The sequence below is a fragment of the Stomoxys calcitrans genome, chromosome 3 (assembly GCF_963082655.1).
Source record: "Stomoxys calcitrans chromosome 3, idStoCalc2.1, whole genome shotgun sequence".
In the NCBI taxonomy this organism is placed as follows: Eukaryota; Metazoa; Arthropoda; class Insecta; order Diptera; family Muscidae; genus Stomoxys; species Stomoxys calcitrans.
Window position 1 is genome coordinate 116,695,999 of NC_081554.1, and position 18,584 is coordinate 116,714,582.

Sequence of the window (18,584 nt, forward strand, 5' to 3'; positions counted from 1 at the left end):
TGTCAGTTATCAGCTGTTACTTTTAGCTTGCTTTAGAAAAAAGTGTAAAAAAGTATATTTGATTAAAGTTCATTCTAAGTTTTATTAAAAATGCATTTACTTTCTTTTAAAAAATCTGCAATTACTTTTTGGGCAACCCAGTATATTTGATAAACAGGCAACGCAAGCTTTGATATGTGGCTATAGTATGGGCATATAAATAGTACTGATTTAACAAAAAAAATCGATAGGACAAAAGTTTAAAAAGATTATAGTAAAATAAAATTTAATTATTCTCATTAGCTGCTGGCTCAAAAAACTGATTCAATTCAGCAATATTTTCTATCAAAACTGGATTAGAACTTACTCCTGGCTTTATATAGATCAAACCACGATATAAGTAGGCAGTTGAAATTAATTTGCGTTTTTAAGGTTTATTCCATTGAAGTTAAATTTTCATTTACATATATTGGTGCGTCAGAATCGAAACCAATATTATGTAGCCGTAGCTAAGTCCGAGATCATTCTTAAGAAGTTGAACAATTATAGCTTTCTGCGGTGGCGTAGAAATATTCGTGCGTTGCATATGATATCAAAAAAAAACGTTTAAGTTTTCAGATCTATTGTAGGGAATGCCATTGATGCGAAGGTCGCACGAAACGATCAAATTATCTTGCCTCTGAACTTGAGCCTTTATTTCGCTACTCATCATTCCAATATCATCGCACCCTGTTTCAATATTAACTCTCTCATATAGTTTATTTACAGTTTTCTCCAGTTTCTGTATCTGAGAGTTTAATGAGTTCAAGAGGTCAGCCTCAAAATCGTTCAGCCTTTTGTTGATATGTGAAAGCAATTTCTCTTCACTTGCTTTCAAGAAAAGAGATTGCTCTTCAAAACGTTTTTCAATATTTTCTAATATGTGCTCAAGAGAAACTGGTTTTGTCATACTCTCTTGAAGTGAATCTCCTCTCTCTTCGATGACGCCATTAGCTTCTCCATAATCTCGCTGTGTAGTTTGTCGTTTGAGTGTTATATAACATCCAAAAGCTGGGCTTGTGATTTACTCAATCGCATCGACATTTTTATTAACCACTTCCTCTTTCTTTCTCTGGTACTGAGTGAGAAATTTCTGTTGGGCTGAGAAATTTGTTGTGCGTTGTTGATGTTAGTGCGCCATAAAATCTTTTGAATAATTTCAACATAGATTTTGTGCCAAAAGTTAGTTGTTCTCTAAAAACTTATATTGGATGTAAAAACGGTGTTATCAATTTAAAACAAATTTTTATGTAATTCACAGTGTTTAAACTAGCAAAAACATTAAATTACACGGAGCAAATAAAAGCACGTCCTCTCTTTCTGATAAATTGTGCAGTTTTTTGCCTAATTTGTTGAAAACAGACGAAATTTGCGATAGATAAATTGCTGCAAAAACTTGTACATTTCTATTCGATGTTTCGTATAGAATTAATCGATAACGGATGCCATAATGTAAAAAATGCGATACTCGATCGTAATAAGTCAATTGCGGATGCGAGTATGTTTGAACGCTTGTGTTTGCACTCCAAAGCAGCAGCAAAAGAACAACTGGCATACATGCAAAATAAGAAATATGTATGTATGTATGTACGTGTGTGAATACCGTTATGCCTGTAAATCTATTTTTAAATAAAGGTGGGTATTAAGTTCAGTTTTCACAGTGTAAAAAAACAAAACAAATAAATAGTGAAAAAATCTGTGAAAACATTTTTATTTGCGGTATTAAGTTATTCACTGAGTGGAAATTCGACATTCATTTAAAACGTTTTTCAACTTGGGCCAACACATAAATAAAAGGAAATTTCTTTCATTTATATTTTTTGCGATAACACTACGCAAGCAACACAATTTACCAAAATAAACTGGTGAAAAAACATATGATGGGCACGGCATAGCTGTGAGCACCACACAGGCTGGAACATTGAGCTCCAGTTTATGTGGTATTTATTGCTGCGAGCTACCGGGCGCGTCCTCAGGTTGCGGATAGTGGAATGCTCCATACGGAGCAGCTGCAACAGCAGTCGCGGACAATCAATGGTATCAAGCGGAGAGCTTTAGTAAGAGGCCGGGCGGAACCGGCTGTTATTGGCGCGTTTAAAAAACCAATCGCCAACCAATTCCTGCGGCGATCGGTCCTTTGGACTGGCACCTTGACGAAGATCGCCACCTCCACATGAAAATGTTGCAACAACAACATATGATGGAAGGGTTGCATATATGTATTATTATTCCAAAAACCGCTTTTTTGGGGATTCCTCGAGGAAACTTTCCACACTGAACAAACTTAATGCAAATTTGCCCCAGAATATTCCATTAAGGAACAGGGGCAAACTTCTCACATATCAATGAGTGCAGTCCGATGCAAGCTCAATGATAAGGGACCTCCTTTTTATAGCCGAGTCCGGACGACGTGCCGCAGTGCGACACCTCTTTTGAGTTTTTACGTGGCATATTACCTCACGAATGTCGCCAGCATTAGGAGGGGATAACCACCGTTCAATCTCAAGGCAGCCGGTTGAACGTACCGGATTGACCCGATGAAGTCCTTCATCGGCAAGGGCTGCCGCCTCAGTGTACAACACACTGCTACAACAACTACATAACCAACGCTGAAAATTTTAGGATGCTCTCGCCAAGATTTGAACCCAGGCGTTCAGCGTCATAGGCGGACATGCTAACCTCTGCGCTACAAACAAACTTAATACCTAACTTAATAGACCAAAAAAAAATGCTAAAATGTTAAGAATTGTTTTGTGTGGCAGGGTTGCCATCTACAACAGTTCGAAAGTTCATAAATCCATAACATAGCGCTATACAAAATTTTTAGTCAACTTACTTTGATGAGGACAAAATCCGCCCGTATCAGCATGGTATTTACAGCAGCTTGATGCCTGACTCCAATCGAAGTAATCGTCAATCCAACTCGAAGCTGGTCTAGCTATATATGTTACATTCGAACGTTTGCTAGATAGGTAAATCTGCGTTATAACACTGTCATCGTTGCAAAATTGACCGGAACAAACAAGATTTTGATCAAATGTTGTGGAGAAATTCAAACCAGACTTGAGAACAAAGTATACCGGTGGTCCAATACTCAGGTACTTGTTTAATGATTGGAAATATCGCAATACGAAACTATCTTCAGGCATGGATAACTCCTGATTGAGACCAATATCGATTCGTGGTGCTATGGCTATGCTTGAACACAGCCACCCAAAGAATACTATCATGACAATAACTCGTACTGTTTTCTTCATCAAAAAGGGCACGTAGACACTCTTGAAGAACTTGTACAGGAGACCTTCGGTAATGGGTGCGACATCAGTCTTCTTACCCCGTATAAAACAACAGACATCTAGGCGATTTTCTGCTTGACGTTTCGTGTCCAAGGTCAATAAGCTTACAAAACATGTAATTTGAAGAAGGAAGTCAAATAGTAGCGCCATACCAGCGTACAATGCAAATGCTTTAACCGCTGGCATATCTGAAAGTCCTCCCAGAAAGAAGCAACAACTTTCGCTTATCGACGTCAGCAACATTGAAGGTCCTACACGGCCCAATATCCTTCCAATGTGCTCTTCATGTGTTTCATCTGCTCTTCTGCTATCACGTTGATAAGTTTGCACTAATATGAAAATATTATCAACACCTACGGCCAATACCAGGAATGGTATTACTTCAACGATAATCAAGGTAGCCGGAACGCCAATATAGCCAAAAATACCAACTGATGATACCACAGAAGCCAAGACAATTATTACACCGCCAACGCCCAATGTGATCTTACTGTCGATGAAAGCCCGGCCAACTTCTTGCACGTGGCCCAACGATATGGCTATATAGGCAAACATAATCAAGTATGACACCAAAATGGTTAGCACGTCTGACTGGGATCCGCGATTCAATTCATCTTCAATTGAACGTTCCGAAGTAAAAGCTATGTCCATGTGTTTACTCATTCGTGTTTTCGTATAATTGAGCATATAGTCAACATAACGTTCCTCCCATTCCAGAGCTGCGGTTAATTTATGCTTGTCATGATGATTCTTCACCAAGAAGGTCAATATAATGGCATTGGCTCGTTCGTATTTAGTATTTGGGCCAAGTTGTTCACCTTGCTTCAAGAAACCACCAAGTCCAATAGCTGGATCTACAGGGCCGCCATACGGGGCCAAGCATAAGTAAGGATTACTCATGCATTGATACAGCTCATCCAAATAGTTGACCTAGGAAAAATAGCATACACATTTTTAGAACAACCATTTTACACAAGTTACAAAGCACTTACCTGGAAACCATTGTCTTCATCTTCATCGTCTAGACGGTCTAAATCATCTTTAAAATATCCCCATACAGATTGCACAACACAATTGGATGTTTCCACTGATGGCGAGTCGTCAGAAACCAGAGGTGCATAACAAATGTCCTTTAGCATGGTAGCATTCTCAATGCCTTTACCTAAATTCTTGATATCTTCTTGCAAATGGTAGACATCAGTTAAAAACTGTTTATCGAAGACCGGACCAAATTGAAGGGGCCCATTTGAGGTGTTGTGAATTATGTCGGGCAAATCAACAGCCTTAATAATTATCTGTTCGATGCGATAGAAAGGTTGGAACTTAGAATCGAAAAATTCACGTTCCACTCGCGAACGTGATTGTGGCGACGCCCACAATTCAACTGGATCCGTTGTGACGTGCAAAAATTTAATGCCAGTTCCAAGGGCTGCAACTAATACCAGACCGCCCAAAAGAGTCAGCCACGGATATGTGGCAAATAATTTGCCCCAGGCTGTAAAGAATTCCTCAAGGTATTTTTCAGTCTTGGCGCCCAGGTGTTCAAAGTAGCCTGATTCTGATTCAACAACAACATCAATACTATCATGATTAGGTCCATCCACTTCATTGCCATCAGCTGTAGAAAAAGGTTGGGTGAAAAATACAACAAAGTATGATATTAGAGTTTTGTTCTCATCTACACCATGATTGTAAATAAAAAGCCAAAATATTCGGAAAACTCTGAATGTTTTTCTTTTAAACACAAAACGGCAATTGTACAACAATATTGCAACTATAAGCAACGGCATTAATGCAACAAATTGATTCTATTTAAGAAACATCATAAAATAGTTTTTTTGTTATTGTATTTTTTAAATGACACGAAATGATAGAGCCTTTGAAACTATTTGTTCGAAATGTGGAGACTGCTCGTAGAATGAACTATTCCACGTATTACATGCTTAGGAAAGTCACTTTGTCTAAGCATATGCGGAGTGATACTTCCGTTTCCGTTCGAACATCGCCCAACAATACAAAGTTTTTATAGTGAGATGGTGTCTTTTACCGTTTCGTGGTGAAGGTACATCTGTTTTTCTCCGACTTCTTTTTCTCTTCGACCTTCTGTTTCTGAGTGAACCGAGTTTGCTAGTCACGGCCCTCCAATCTAACCTAACTCTAAACTCTTTTCATCCGGCGTTTAGAACAGCAAGTTCAAAGAAAACTTTACAAATGATTAAATAGACATTCCTGAGAGGCTGGAAGGATATAGTTTATTGATGGGGGAGGAATTGGGCATCGACTTCGGTTTCCACTACAAGTGTTGTAAACTATTCTAGTAACAATAAATGTTATCAACTAAAATAGGAATCGAATGCGCGGAGTGCCACTGAAAAAAATTTCCTTAAGTCCATCGATAAAACGAACTAGGCAATTGTCTATCGGAAGAAGGTGCAAACTCCGCATTGTTATCTCTTCTCTTAGATGAGTGAGTCGTTAAAACCATTGTTAATGAAGACTAAAATCTGCAATGCACTTAATACGAGTGTTTTGAACAAGTAGTGCCGAAATAGAAAATTTAACACATAACGGAAGACTAATATGTATTGACAATTATCAATCGATAAATTAGCATACGAAATGATTAGGAATTATGTGTTTGGATAATTCGAAATCTGCATGGTTTGCGCCAAATGTCATGCTCAATCGAAGAAGGTAAATAATATCAATGAATCGTTACAGCCAGAACTATCTCTGGTTGTAAGGATCTAAATGATGTGCTAACAGCAACTTTCGCCTGGAGCATGAACCCTTATAGACTTTGAATCACACGACTATGGTGTATTCTACATCCTGATAAAGAGATCGATTACGACAAAGACATCAGATCGATGGCAGGCCAGGAAAGGCCAAGCAACCGTGAACTGTACTTTTGTTTTGTTACTTTTTACCTTATTTTGAACCATCATTCATGTTAGAAAATTAAGTTATTAAAGGAAAGAGAAGATAATGGTTCAGGATCATCCCATTCCATTGTGGGTGATCCTTTCAGGGTCATGGTCTAGTTCATGGACAATTCCAATTGTGGAGTTGAAAGTACAAGGTCAGTAGAGCGAAATCCCAACATCGTTGTGAGTTCTCAGGCCAAACTTTTTTTAGGCCCCTTTTTTATAATCTTCACCGAAGCTTATATTTCGAATACCTGAGACGAAAGCCTTGTATTGCCGTCTGGAAGATCAGAGTGGGCCTGGAGAGTCTACATTGAGAACCCAGGGACTGAGATCTTTTTTAGACTGCCTGACCATATTAGGGTCCTGCACAATCCCATGGCAGCCGGTTGTACGTACCGGATTGACCCGATGAAGTTCTTCATCGGCAAGGGCTGCCGCCTCGGTGTATAACACTGCTACAACAACAACAACAACGGTCCTGCAAACGGAGATCCGGGCGATTATGGAATGCGTGAGGTGGTGTGGTACCAACGCCATAACAACCAGGAGGGTAAGGTCACGAACAGTCTTGCAGTGTAAGGAGATTCACGCTTTCTTTGGGGATGGCATAATCCGCATCGTTTGTGTGCCGGGCCACAACGGAGTAAGGGCGAATGAGAGGGCAGACGATTTGGCAGTGAAGGCCAGTGAACTGCCGTCGATGAACTTTCGGGTCGACGCAGTCCGATTTGAGGGTGTGGGCGACAAACGCCCGATTTGAGGGCGTGTGGAACAGCAAAACAATCCGTAAGACGGCGAAAATCCTATGGGGTGATCTGGACCGTGAGAGGACGAGGCTATTACTGAAAAATTATCAATTTACACCACTTGTTATGGCGGTAGAAATTTCAAAGTCTAAGTTAAGTGTAGACATGGTAAGGAATTTGCTTTGCTTTGCAAGAGGCAAGATTTCATTGTCCAAAGGTAGATGACACAGCTTTGGTTTCAAAAAAGAAACGTAATCGCCGCAAATTCAAATGTTATTCGTGCAAAAGAGAGCGACATATTGCCAAGAATTGTCCGCAGAAGACGAAAGCGACATCATCGAAGAAAAATAACGGAGATGAGAAAAGTTCGTTAGCAGCATCTTTGCTTTCAAGTTCTTTTTTCACTGGTAAAAAGAGGCAAAAATGTTAATGATTGGTTACTCGACTCAGGAGCTACATCGCACATGACATATACCAAAAGCATTTTGCTAAATTCAAAGAAGGTATATGAAAGTCATGTTGTTGTTGCAAACAACAAAACAATGCCGATTGAATGTGCTGGAGATCAAAGAGCGTAATGGATCTTCCCCATCACCCTCTTTGACGGGGAAGACAAAGCAGAAACCCTCTATTTTATTTCTGACCCTCTTTGCACGGAACCAGGTCATCGAACTGAGTATTTTTGTTGGAAGTCGTACATTCAGACGTAATGGGTTATTGACGTTTGTTGATGACTATTCCCGTAAATTATTTGTGGTGCCCATCACAAAAAAGACTGATGTGTTCGATGAGTTTAAAAGGTTCAAGAAATTTGCTAAGCAGCAATGTGGTGCCAAGATTAAAATGTTTCGAACGGACAATGGTACCGAGTACACGAGAAAATTTTCGAGACATTTTTGGAGGGTTGCGGTATACGTCATCAAAAGTCAGTGCCACGCAACCCAGAGCAGAACGGCGTGGCGGAGCGCATAATCCGCAAAATAATGGAGCAAGCAAGGTCGATGACTTCTGCCTATTTAATAAATCGTGTACCATGTCAAAGTAGTGAAGACAGTCCTGAGAAAATGTGGTTTGGTAGAAAAGAGAATTTGCATCTACGTATTTTCGGAAGCAGAATAGATTTTGATGGGGTATAGTGACGACAGTAAGGCGTACGAAATGTAGCCGAGATGTCGTTTTTACTGGCCAGATATGTAATACAGAGCATGAACGTTCTAATGGAATTTCTTCCATAGTTGATGTCAGCAATGAACAAATTGACAATTCGGGGAACGATGATAGTGTCGAATTGTCAAGTCTTCACGCACAAGACGATTTCATTGGTTTTGACGAGGAATGCGATTTTTTTGAAGATGCAACTGGCAACAGTAGTTCTGAAGACAGTGATTGTGCTGAGGAAGCTGGTAGCAATCAAACAGGCAGACGATCGGAAAGAATAGTGACCAAAATCGAAACGTTGTTGCAGAGAGCTTTGACGAAACTATTACGTCGACACAAGCTGATGTATGGAAAGATGCAATATCTTTGGAAATGGATTCGCTGGGAGCAAATGAAACATGGTGCTAACCGGTTTGCCAAATGGAAATCGGGTAAATGGGGCTACAAAACTAAAGTTGTTGCAAATCGGGAGGAGGTATGTCATAAGCCAAGATTGATCATCAAAGGTTGTTGTCAACGGAAGGGCATAGATTACGGCGGTAGTTCGCTACACATCTTTAAGATTTCTCTTTGATTTGGCGGCAAAACACAGGCTAATGATACATCAACTTGATGCAGTAACAGCGTTCTTAAACGGCGCCCTAGAGGCAGAGATCTTTGAAAATATCCCTGTGTGGGTTAAAGCAATCAAGTCGAGCCTGGAACAAGAAGCTGAACGATGTGCTGTTAAAGTTGTGATGTGTCAATGTGTGTATCATTGTGTGAGCGGAGACAAAATGTTGTATGTGGCCATCTGTGTAGACGATGTGTTTATATTTTGTAATGACGTCAATACACTCAACCGAGTTAAAAGAGATTTGGAATCGAATTACAAAAGATTTGGGCGAGGCGTTTTCTGCACTTGGCAGGAGAATAACTCACGACAAGGCAAATGGGACAATCAAAATTGACCAAACAAAATACATTGAGGATGTATTATATCGTTTTAACATGGCTGGGCAAAAGATGTCTTGGAAAATGTGTCCATCCATTGAGGCTGAGCTGAAAGAGATGGAAAATATTCCCTTTATGCAGGCTATGGGAAGTCTCTTATTCGCTGCACAAGTGACAAGGCCTGATATAAGTTTTGCCGTAAGCACACTCAGTCCTTTTAGTTTCATACCAGAAAAAGGTCATGGGTAGGCTGTTAAGAGGGTGATGCGATATCTCAAACGTACTTTGGATAAAGGTATCGTTTACGGACCTGAAGCAGGGAAAGTTATTGGTTTCTATGATGCGGACTGGCAAGCAACATCGACGACAGGCGTTCAATCACAGGCTAATTGTTTACACTACAAGGAGGTGCTACATCTTGTTACACGAGAGGACAGAAAACAGTGGCACGGATTCAGAGTACGTGGCAATTGTATCTGCAGTGCAAGAGTGTAAGTGGCTTCAACGTTTCCACCGTCATTTGATACAAACACCACAGGAACCAGTGGTACTCTACTGCGACAACATGAGCGCTTTACTTATAGCGCAGAATAATTCTTTTTCTAATAGATCCAAGCTTGTAGCTCTCAAAGTAAAATTCGTTCAGGAGAAATTAGAATCTAAGAGATAACCTTGACATATTTAGATACTAAGAATATGGTAGCAGATTATCTGACTAAGTCCATAAGTGCGGATAAACTTAGTGTATTTACTTTTAGTTCTGGTTTGAAATAATGTTGATATATATTTGTTTATAAGAATATTGTTGGAAAGTACGAAGTAGTCACAACCATTATTTGTATTGCAACACTGCGTTCTCTATTCCCTTTTGTGTATATTAGTTTTTACTATTCCTTTTTGATATTTCATTCTTTATTGTATTCGCTATTACATTGTACTCATATTCAAATTTACCAGTCAGTCTGGAATAAACTACAAATGAATTAACAACAGGTTATGGGCCCAGGCTCCGTTTTCAAGAAGACGCGTAAAGAATTAAATCGATTTTTAATTGCGAAGAGTACGGTTATGAAAAATAAATATGTCGGGCAACGTAATACGGATTGAGCCTTTAAATTCCCAGAATTACGATACATGGAAATTGCAAATTCGTGCAATTCTTATAAAAAATGACTTGTGGGCATATGTCAGTGGCGCATCACAATGCCCGTTAGCTGAAGCTGCCGAAATCGAGAAATGGAAGATCGCCGACCAGAAAGCTAGCGCGGATATTTTGTTATCAATGGCACCATCGGAATTGGGGCTCATATCCGAGTGTAAAACATCTAGGGATATATGGCTGAAATTGGAGTCCACATTCCAGTCGAAGGGGCCTGCCAGGAAGGCAACGTTACTAAAGCGTGTTGCTTTGGCACGTATGAAGGAGGGTGAGAGTGCTCGCGATCATATGAACGAATTCTTCGACGCAGTGACCAAACTCAAAGAAATCAATGTAACCATCGGAGATGATTTACTGGCCATTTTGCTTCTGTACAGCTTGCCAGACTCGTTCGAGACATTTCGATGTGCATTGGAGACAAGGGATGCACTGCCAACGCCCGATGTGTTGAGAGTGAAAATACTCGAAGAGGACCAATCACGTAAAGCAAAAACAGAACGAGATGAGCAAAATGCAATGTATGTAAGGCCAAAGAAAAACAACGTCAACGGAAAATTTGAAAGAGTGGCGAGAGAGGATAAAGTCGAAAATGCAAAGGCACAAAAGCAAAGGCAAAAACAGGGTTGTTTCAAATGTGGAAGATTTGGGCATTATGCCAGAAACTGCAGATCAAACGCAAACCATGCTGAGGAGAGCGAGGGCAGAAAAGAGAAGTCGCTGTTTAATTGTGTTGATGTGAGATTAAATTGTTTTGACATCTCTAGCGAATGGTGTTTGGATAGCGGCTGCACCTCTCATATGAGCGCATACAAAGAAGGGTTTGTTAAAATGAAAAGCATAAGGAAAAGCTTATGTTTGGCAAACGGTGAGATGAGCGAAATATCTGGTATTGGTGACGTCAAAATAAAAGTTGCTAACAAAGGGCAAATGCAACCTTTTATAATAAGAGACGTAATGTATGTTAAAGATTTACGCACCAATTTGCTGTCCATCTCAAAACTGACGAATAAGGGATACCAGGTGCACTTCCATAGGGATGAAGCCTTTATAATGGACGGTAAAAATGAAGTTTGCAGAGCAACTCGTAAAGGTAATCTTTACTTTATAAACTCGATTGACTCTGTTAATTCAGCTGAAGAGAAAATAGGTGAGATCGACCTGTGGCACCAGAAATTAGGCCATCTTAATGAACATGATTTGAAATTGCTTGCCGATACTAAGGGCGCACATGGGATTGAAATCAAGAAAGGCCAACGATTGTCAACATGTGCGGTGTGCTTGAGTGAGAAACAGACACGAAATAGTTTCAGCAGTCGAGGTGATAATCGTACCAGTGAATTATTGGAAGTGGTTCATAGTGATGTCTGTGGCCCCATGAGAGTTAATTCACATTCGAACGCAAGGTACTTTGTCACTTTCATCGACGACTATTCTCGATACTGTGAAGTCCATTTCTTGAAGCAGAAATCTGACGTGCTGGGTGCTTTTAAGAAATTTAAGAGTTCATCGGAACTATTAACTGGCAAAAAGATTAAATTTCTCCAATCGGATAACGGCACCGAATATCTAAATAAAGAATTCGATGATTACCTGGAAAAGGCCGGCATTAGACGAAGGTTGACGGCACCTCATACGCCGCAACAAAATGGCGTGTCGGAGAGGAAAAACCGGACGTTGCTAGAGATGGCTAGGTGCATGATGAAACAGGCAGGAGTACCTCCGGTATTTTGGGCGGAGGCCGTAAACACCGCTAATTATTTAAGAAATCGATGTCCCACTAGATCATTGAATGGAAAATTACCAATAAAAATTTGGACAGGTAAGACTCCATCGATTAAACACTTGAGAACTTTTGGCACCCGGGCATACGTTTTGATCAAGGATAAGACGAATGGGAAATTGGATTCGCGTTCTGATGAATGTATTTTGGTGGGTTACTCTGAAGAGGCGAAAGCATATCGTTTGTGGTCGCCAAAGAAACGTCATGTAATTATTAGCCGTGACGTCAAGTTTACAGAAGACTTTTATGGAGAAGCGTTTGAGCCAATAATCAGAGAAGACTTGGAGCCACAATACGAGTATGAAATGCCAATAGGAGAACAGGAGTACCCGGAACGGCGAGAACGACAGTCCCAGACATCATCTCAAAACGCGAATGATACATTTCAGACCCAGAACACAAATGCTGACGCCATAGAGGATAGTGAAGAGGACATGGATGATTTCGAGGGGTTTGAAGATTGCGAATTCATTAATGCCGTTTTTAACGACGAACCTACTACCTGTGGCGAGGCGATGAATTCCCCAGATGGTCTCAAATGGCGACTGGCAATTGAAGACGAATTTTTAGCACAGATATTAAATGGTACTTGGGAAATTACCGAACAACCAGATGACAAGAAGGTGATTGCCAATAGATTCGTTTTTCGCACTAAAATGGACGATAAGAAGAAAGCTCGTCTAGTCGCAAAAGGGTGCTCCCAACGGCCAGGGGAGGATTTTTCGGACACCTACTCACCCGTCGTTCGATCGTCGACCATTCGACTAATGTCTGCTGTAGCTGTCGAAAATGACCTGGAAATCCATCAGATGGATTTTGTGACAGCATACCTGAATGGAGATCTTAAGGAAAGAGTCTTCATGCATGTACCTGATTATTTGGAGGAAGTCTTGCACAAATTGTCACGAGGAGAAACGGTTGGAACAAGCAAGGAGAAGAATCAGAAAGCCGTTGAAATTGCGGAAGCATGGCTCAGGAATTTGAAGAAATATAAAAATCCAGTATGCAGACTCGTCAAGGCAATATATGGTCTACGACAATCAGGCCTACTGTGGTACCCGAAACTGAGTCACAGATTACAACAACTTGGATTAATACCATCGAAACAGGACCCTTGCTTATTCATAAACAGGAAAGGTGAGAAGATCACGCTAGTCACTGTTTACGTTGATGATTTATTAATAGCCACGGACGATAAGGAACAGCTATGCCACATAAAGAAGTCTTTGGCAGAATCCTTTGAGATGAAGGACCTTGGGAGGGTCAGCAGATGTTTGGGCATAGAATTTGACCAGGATTTGGAGAATGGTCAAATGTCATTAAAGCAGAAGGAATATACCGAATCCGTTCTTGCACGTTTCAACATGCAAAATTGCAAACCGGTTGTGACACCTTTAGAACAACAATGTAAATTGGATAAGCCTTTAGAACCTGATGCGACAATAATGCGAAAACATCCCTACCAAAGCTTGATCGGTGCCCTTATGTATTTAGCAGTCAGCACTCGGCCTGATATAGCGTACGCCGTAAATTTCTTAAGCCAGTTTAATTCGAATTACAATACTGAACATTGGAAGGCCGCCAAGAGGGTATTACGCTATCTTAAAGGGACGATCGATCATGGACTAAAGTATACCAAAAGCAACATTCAATTGTATGCGGTTGTGGACGCTGATTGGGGTTCCAATCTCTCCGATAGACGCTCCTACTCAGGATTTGCCTTCATAATGTCTTCCGGAGCAATCAGTTGGGAAGCTCGAAAACAGAGGACCGTGGCTTTATCGAGCACAGAAGCAGAGCTCCTTGCTATTACAGAGGCTTCAAAGGAGGCCTTGTATCTTCGACGAATCTTTGAGGAAATCAGACTGCCGAAAAACTGCATTACGATCTTCAACGACAGTCAGAGTGCCCAGAAATTGATACAAAGCGTCGGATACCACTCTCGTACCAAGCATATCGACGTCCGACATCAGTTTTTGCAACAGTACCGAAATTCTGGTTATATTAAATTGGAGTACAAGAGGACCGAAGATATGACAGCTGACGTACTCACGAAGGGCCTTGGTTCCAGTAAGCATCAACAACATATTCGAGAACTGGGCGTGGCCGAGATTCTATAGAGGACGTCCTACTTCGAGGGGAGGTGTTGGAAAGTACGAAGTAGTCACAACCATTATTTGTATTGCAACACTGCGTTCTCTATTCCCTTTTGTGTATATTAGTTTTTACTATTCCTTTTTGATATTTCATTCTTTATTGTATTCGCTATTACATTGTACTCATATTCAAATTTACCAGTCAGTCTGGAATAAACTACAAATGAATTAACAACAAATATGTTATCCAGGGGCAGTGTTGTGGATTGTCGAATATTATTATCATATAAGTAACTGGTAGACACTACAATGTATCACTAGTGTAATAAGAAATGAAATAAATATTGCTGTTCTTTTTCAACCTTCAAACTAACAGTTCAGAATCAGAGTGGCAAAAGTGCTTCGACAATTGGTTCAAACGCATGCAAAAGCGAATAGATCTTAATGGGGAATATTTTGAAAAACAATAAAGCGATTTTCGATGATTAATATTTCTTTTTATTCTCTAATCTCGAAATACTAAAGGCAACCCTCTACATGACGTGTGATACAAATGAAAATCTCTTTTCGAAATTGCACATGTCATTTTTTGGTTTAGAGCGTGCTTTATTCCTTCTGACAAAAACAAAAAAAAATCAGCTGTTTTTGTTGTCAGTCGAATGAAAGCAACCCGAAATTGAATTATTTTTGATTTAATCACCTAGCAACAATTTGAACGCATAAGAAATCAGATTTGCTCACATTTTTAGGTTTTGTCATACGAAAATAAAATACAGGTGTGACAGCAAATATGATGAATCATATGTAAATTGATAAACATTTTATATTACATGTAAATACAAAAGACAACAACGTGTAATAACGGCTCTAGGAAATCAATTTAATCTGATTTTTTTTTTTTGTTTGGTTTTGCTTGTTTATTTTTTACAGTCACAGTTATCTGTGACTGAAACTGAAAAAAAATTAAGCAATTCAAACACTTTTTTAAATAGTTTTATGTCGTGGCTCAATAAAGTTTACGTACACATGTGTCTAGCAAATAAAATGGTAATATTTCCATCATTTAAAACAGATATTTAATTATTTTTGAACTGAACTTCAAGGGAATATAGATAATTACATATATTACCGTTTTCTACGAAGTTAAATTTATAAGAACTTCAAATATTGCGAAAACCCCATGACGTAATTGCCAGGTAGTGTACCGTAAACAACTGAATACAATTTTTTCTCGCAAGAACACTATCTGTCACGAGTTTTGGTTGTGTGTGTGTATTAAGAACCATATCAGATGAATTTTTCAGATGAAATCAAGTGTTTTGTGACATTTGTTTCGAGTAATGATGCCGTTTTGTTTAGAATGAAATTTACTCGAATTATGTCACGTGTTAGATTAAATTTAATTAAATATGTTTGTTAATTTTTTTCCACGATAAAGGTTGGTTTACCAAAGCCAGGGCACCCTTAAACCATATGAGGGTCATGTCATGATTTTACTGGCAAATCATATTTTTTCTTTCAATTCCTCCTTAAGTTTTTTCCTCATTTTATCGGACCATCCGAACCAAAAATTTTGTTGTTGTACTTGTAGCAGTTGGAGGCCACCGTGGCGCATAGGTTAGCATATCCGCCTATAACGCTGAAGACCTGGATTCGAATCCAGACGAGACCATCAGAAAAATTGTCAGCAGTGGTCTTCTCCTCTATGCCATGTAAAACTGCTCTCCCAAGAGGTTCAGACTCGGCAATAAAAAGAAGGTCCCTTATCATTGAGCTTAAACTTGAATCGGACTGCACGCATTGATATGTGTGAAATTTGCCCCTGTTCCTTAGTGGAATGTTCATGGGCAAAATTTGTTGTATTTGTAGTTGTAGCAGTGTGTTGTACTCTGAGACGGCAGTCCTTGCCGATGAAGGACTTCATCGGGTCAATCCGGTATGTACAACCAGCTGCCATGGGGTTGCAAAAATTTTGTATTGCGCTCTAAGTGTAGCAACCATGGAGCGTTGTTTTATGGACGTTCACATATTAGGTCTTTCTGATCGCGGCTTTACGACGAAAGTGTTACGTTTTATTTACGACTCTACACATAGTCTAGGATTTCCGACAATTTTTTAATTTCATATGAGGAAATATTTATAACAATAATTTTCGCGTTAAAAAAAAAATCTGCGACACGACGTATTTTGAGCTATACAACATTTGAAATGGTTGCCACATCTACCATACTTTTTACTGACAATTTCCAAGTGCCATAGAACCACAAAATAGCGAAAACGTATTGAGAAGTGGGTTGTGTACGTAAACTTTTTTGATTTGTTTTTCAAGCTTTACTCACTTTCATAGATATTTGGGCGCAATAAATGTGACATTTGAGCTTTTTTATACATACTGACTAGATTAAGAAACTTTACACAATGAGCCTTAATAGCTGGGTTTTTGTTGAATAAATGTGGTGTATGTACATTTATTTGACTAACTGTATGTGTAAATACATACATACAAAATTCAATAGAGCATGGCTTTTAAGACCAAAACATTTTCGATTTATTATAGCTCTCTATGGGGTGATATCGATCGATATTCGGTAATATGAAGGCTGTTAAAAAATTATTGTTTTAAATAGTGATACATTTTAGGTAAGGAATTTTTTCCACAATACATTTTTCCCCATTTCGACACCTTTAAGATGTAATAAAAAGTTTTTAAAATAATATAATTCACAGAAACGTAGTCCTTATCCAAAGAATGTATAAATGGGGTTACACAAATCGATTTCACAGTGTCAGAGATAATTTACACAGCAGATAAAGAAGCAAACGGATTCCCAAAGTCCCACAAAAGAGTAGTTATATGAAAAGTGTGTATGTACATCAAAGAGAAGCAATTTATTGCTTGCTACGGTAAAATAAACAAAAGTTCTGGGTGTTTCTATGTTTGTAGGATAGCCTTAAAAACCCCGAAAAGTAAGAATACAAAATCTACAAAGGCACGTGTAAATAAAAGAAAGAAAAACAAATTAAATGACAAGAAAATTCAGTGACAAACACAAAAAAACATGGAATTATCAAATACAACAACAACGCCAGACTCAGTATCTGTCCGACAAAAGAAAAGAGCATGAAACGACAGAAAAAGCAGACATTTTGGTGGCAGACGATACTTGTAAAGCCAATGTAAGTTGATATTGATGTGAGATGTGTTGGTATTGTGTAATGTGTTTAGAAAGACGAATTAACAATTTGGAAACATGAAATTGTAGATCTTCAAGCTGGAATTACATACCACGCGCAGCACTTACGCGTGCCTAAGCAATCAAATGTGCCCACATGCGTTCTTTGGCCCGAGTCACATACCATGCGCCTTTTGCTTCACACAAATAATGTGGTTCAATATTAGCATCGTAAAAGAATTTCTCTCATTCACGAACTGCAAAACATCTTTCGGACAGTAAACATATTCAAATCATATGTTTTGCGCGCCGAAACGCCTCGCACAATGCATACCAACACAGTTGAATTTTTTTTACATGCAAACATAAGTGCTGCGCTAGGTATGTAACTCCACCTTAAGAATGTGAAAGTAATTAACAGCAAGTTGAGAGATGCATTTGCAAATGCATGTCTAAACCAAGAATTCGTAGACATACGTACACACATACATATGTAGGTTGGTTTGTTTTTTAATAATATTGTAAAACAAATTATATAATAAAAATGCATATGAAAACAAAGTGCCACCAATAAACAATTAACAAAATGTGAATGTTTTTTTTTGTGTTGTTAATTTTTTTGTGTTTAATGTTGAAATATCAAACCAAGAGACGTACTGGATATTTTCGATTGCAGTGGCGAGTCCTCCTCGGTAGCCAACACATTGTTGACAGCGTGAGCACCAGTGTAACGTCTGCCAAACGACGTACTATAACGGTTATCCATCAAACCTCCACCTACCAAAACTGAATTAGAGAAATGTTTTTTGCTAATCAACATACAACATCATATAGTGAAATAATATTAAAATAAAAATAATAGAATCGAACAATACATACAATAACAATATAAAAATAAACAAAACAATTTACGAAACAAACAATATCTATTAAGTTGGCTACGTAGATATAGTGTCTGATCGTTTATATTGCAGAGCGAGCTCGATGATCGCACTTGCTTGTTGTTGGTTACACCATGTAGGCGTTGTTGTAGACATCGGTTTTAACAACTTTCTTCCAATCCTTACAATAGCCGACATGTTACGTTCGGTTTAATGGTATGGCATATACTTACTTCTTCTATGGCAGGTTGTAATTTGTAGATTGAATTTATTTATTTTATTCTATGCGTTTGTCGATGCAAATTTTACCTTGCTAATTAGCGTTTGGTTTTCGAAACAGTTGCGGTTAGAACAAAAAGCACTGACAGTGATTGGCGTACGCATCGAGCTCGAAATTTAAAAATGGTCCTTGGT

The 18,584-nt window shown here is 39.0% G+C and overlaps 1 protein-coding gene across 4 annotated transcripts in view; it reads right to left on the bottom strand.

Annotated features, from left to right (window-relative positions):
* LOC106083284 (NPC intracellular cholesterol transporter 1) overlaps positions 1-18,584 on the bottom strand; it is a 110,009-nt gene that overhangs the window by 23,762 nt on the left and 67,663 nt on the right. For 3 of the 4 annotated variants that reach the window (XM_013246199.2, XM_013246198.2, XM_013246201.2), the window contains 3 exons: positions 17,947-18,075; positions 4,307-4,932; positions 2,855-4,244 (listed from right to left, as the gene is read on the bottom strand). In XM_013246199.2, coding sequence (XP_013101653.2) covers positions 2,855-4,244; positions 4,307-4,932; positions 17,947-18,075 — 2,145 coding nt within the window. The remainder of the gene's footprint in view (positions 1-2,854; positions 4,245-4,306; positions 4,933-17,946; positions 18,076-18,584) is intronic. The other variant, XM_013246200.2, reaches the window with a different exon arrangement.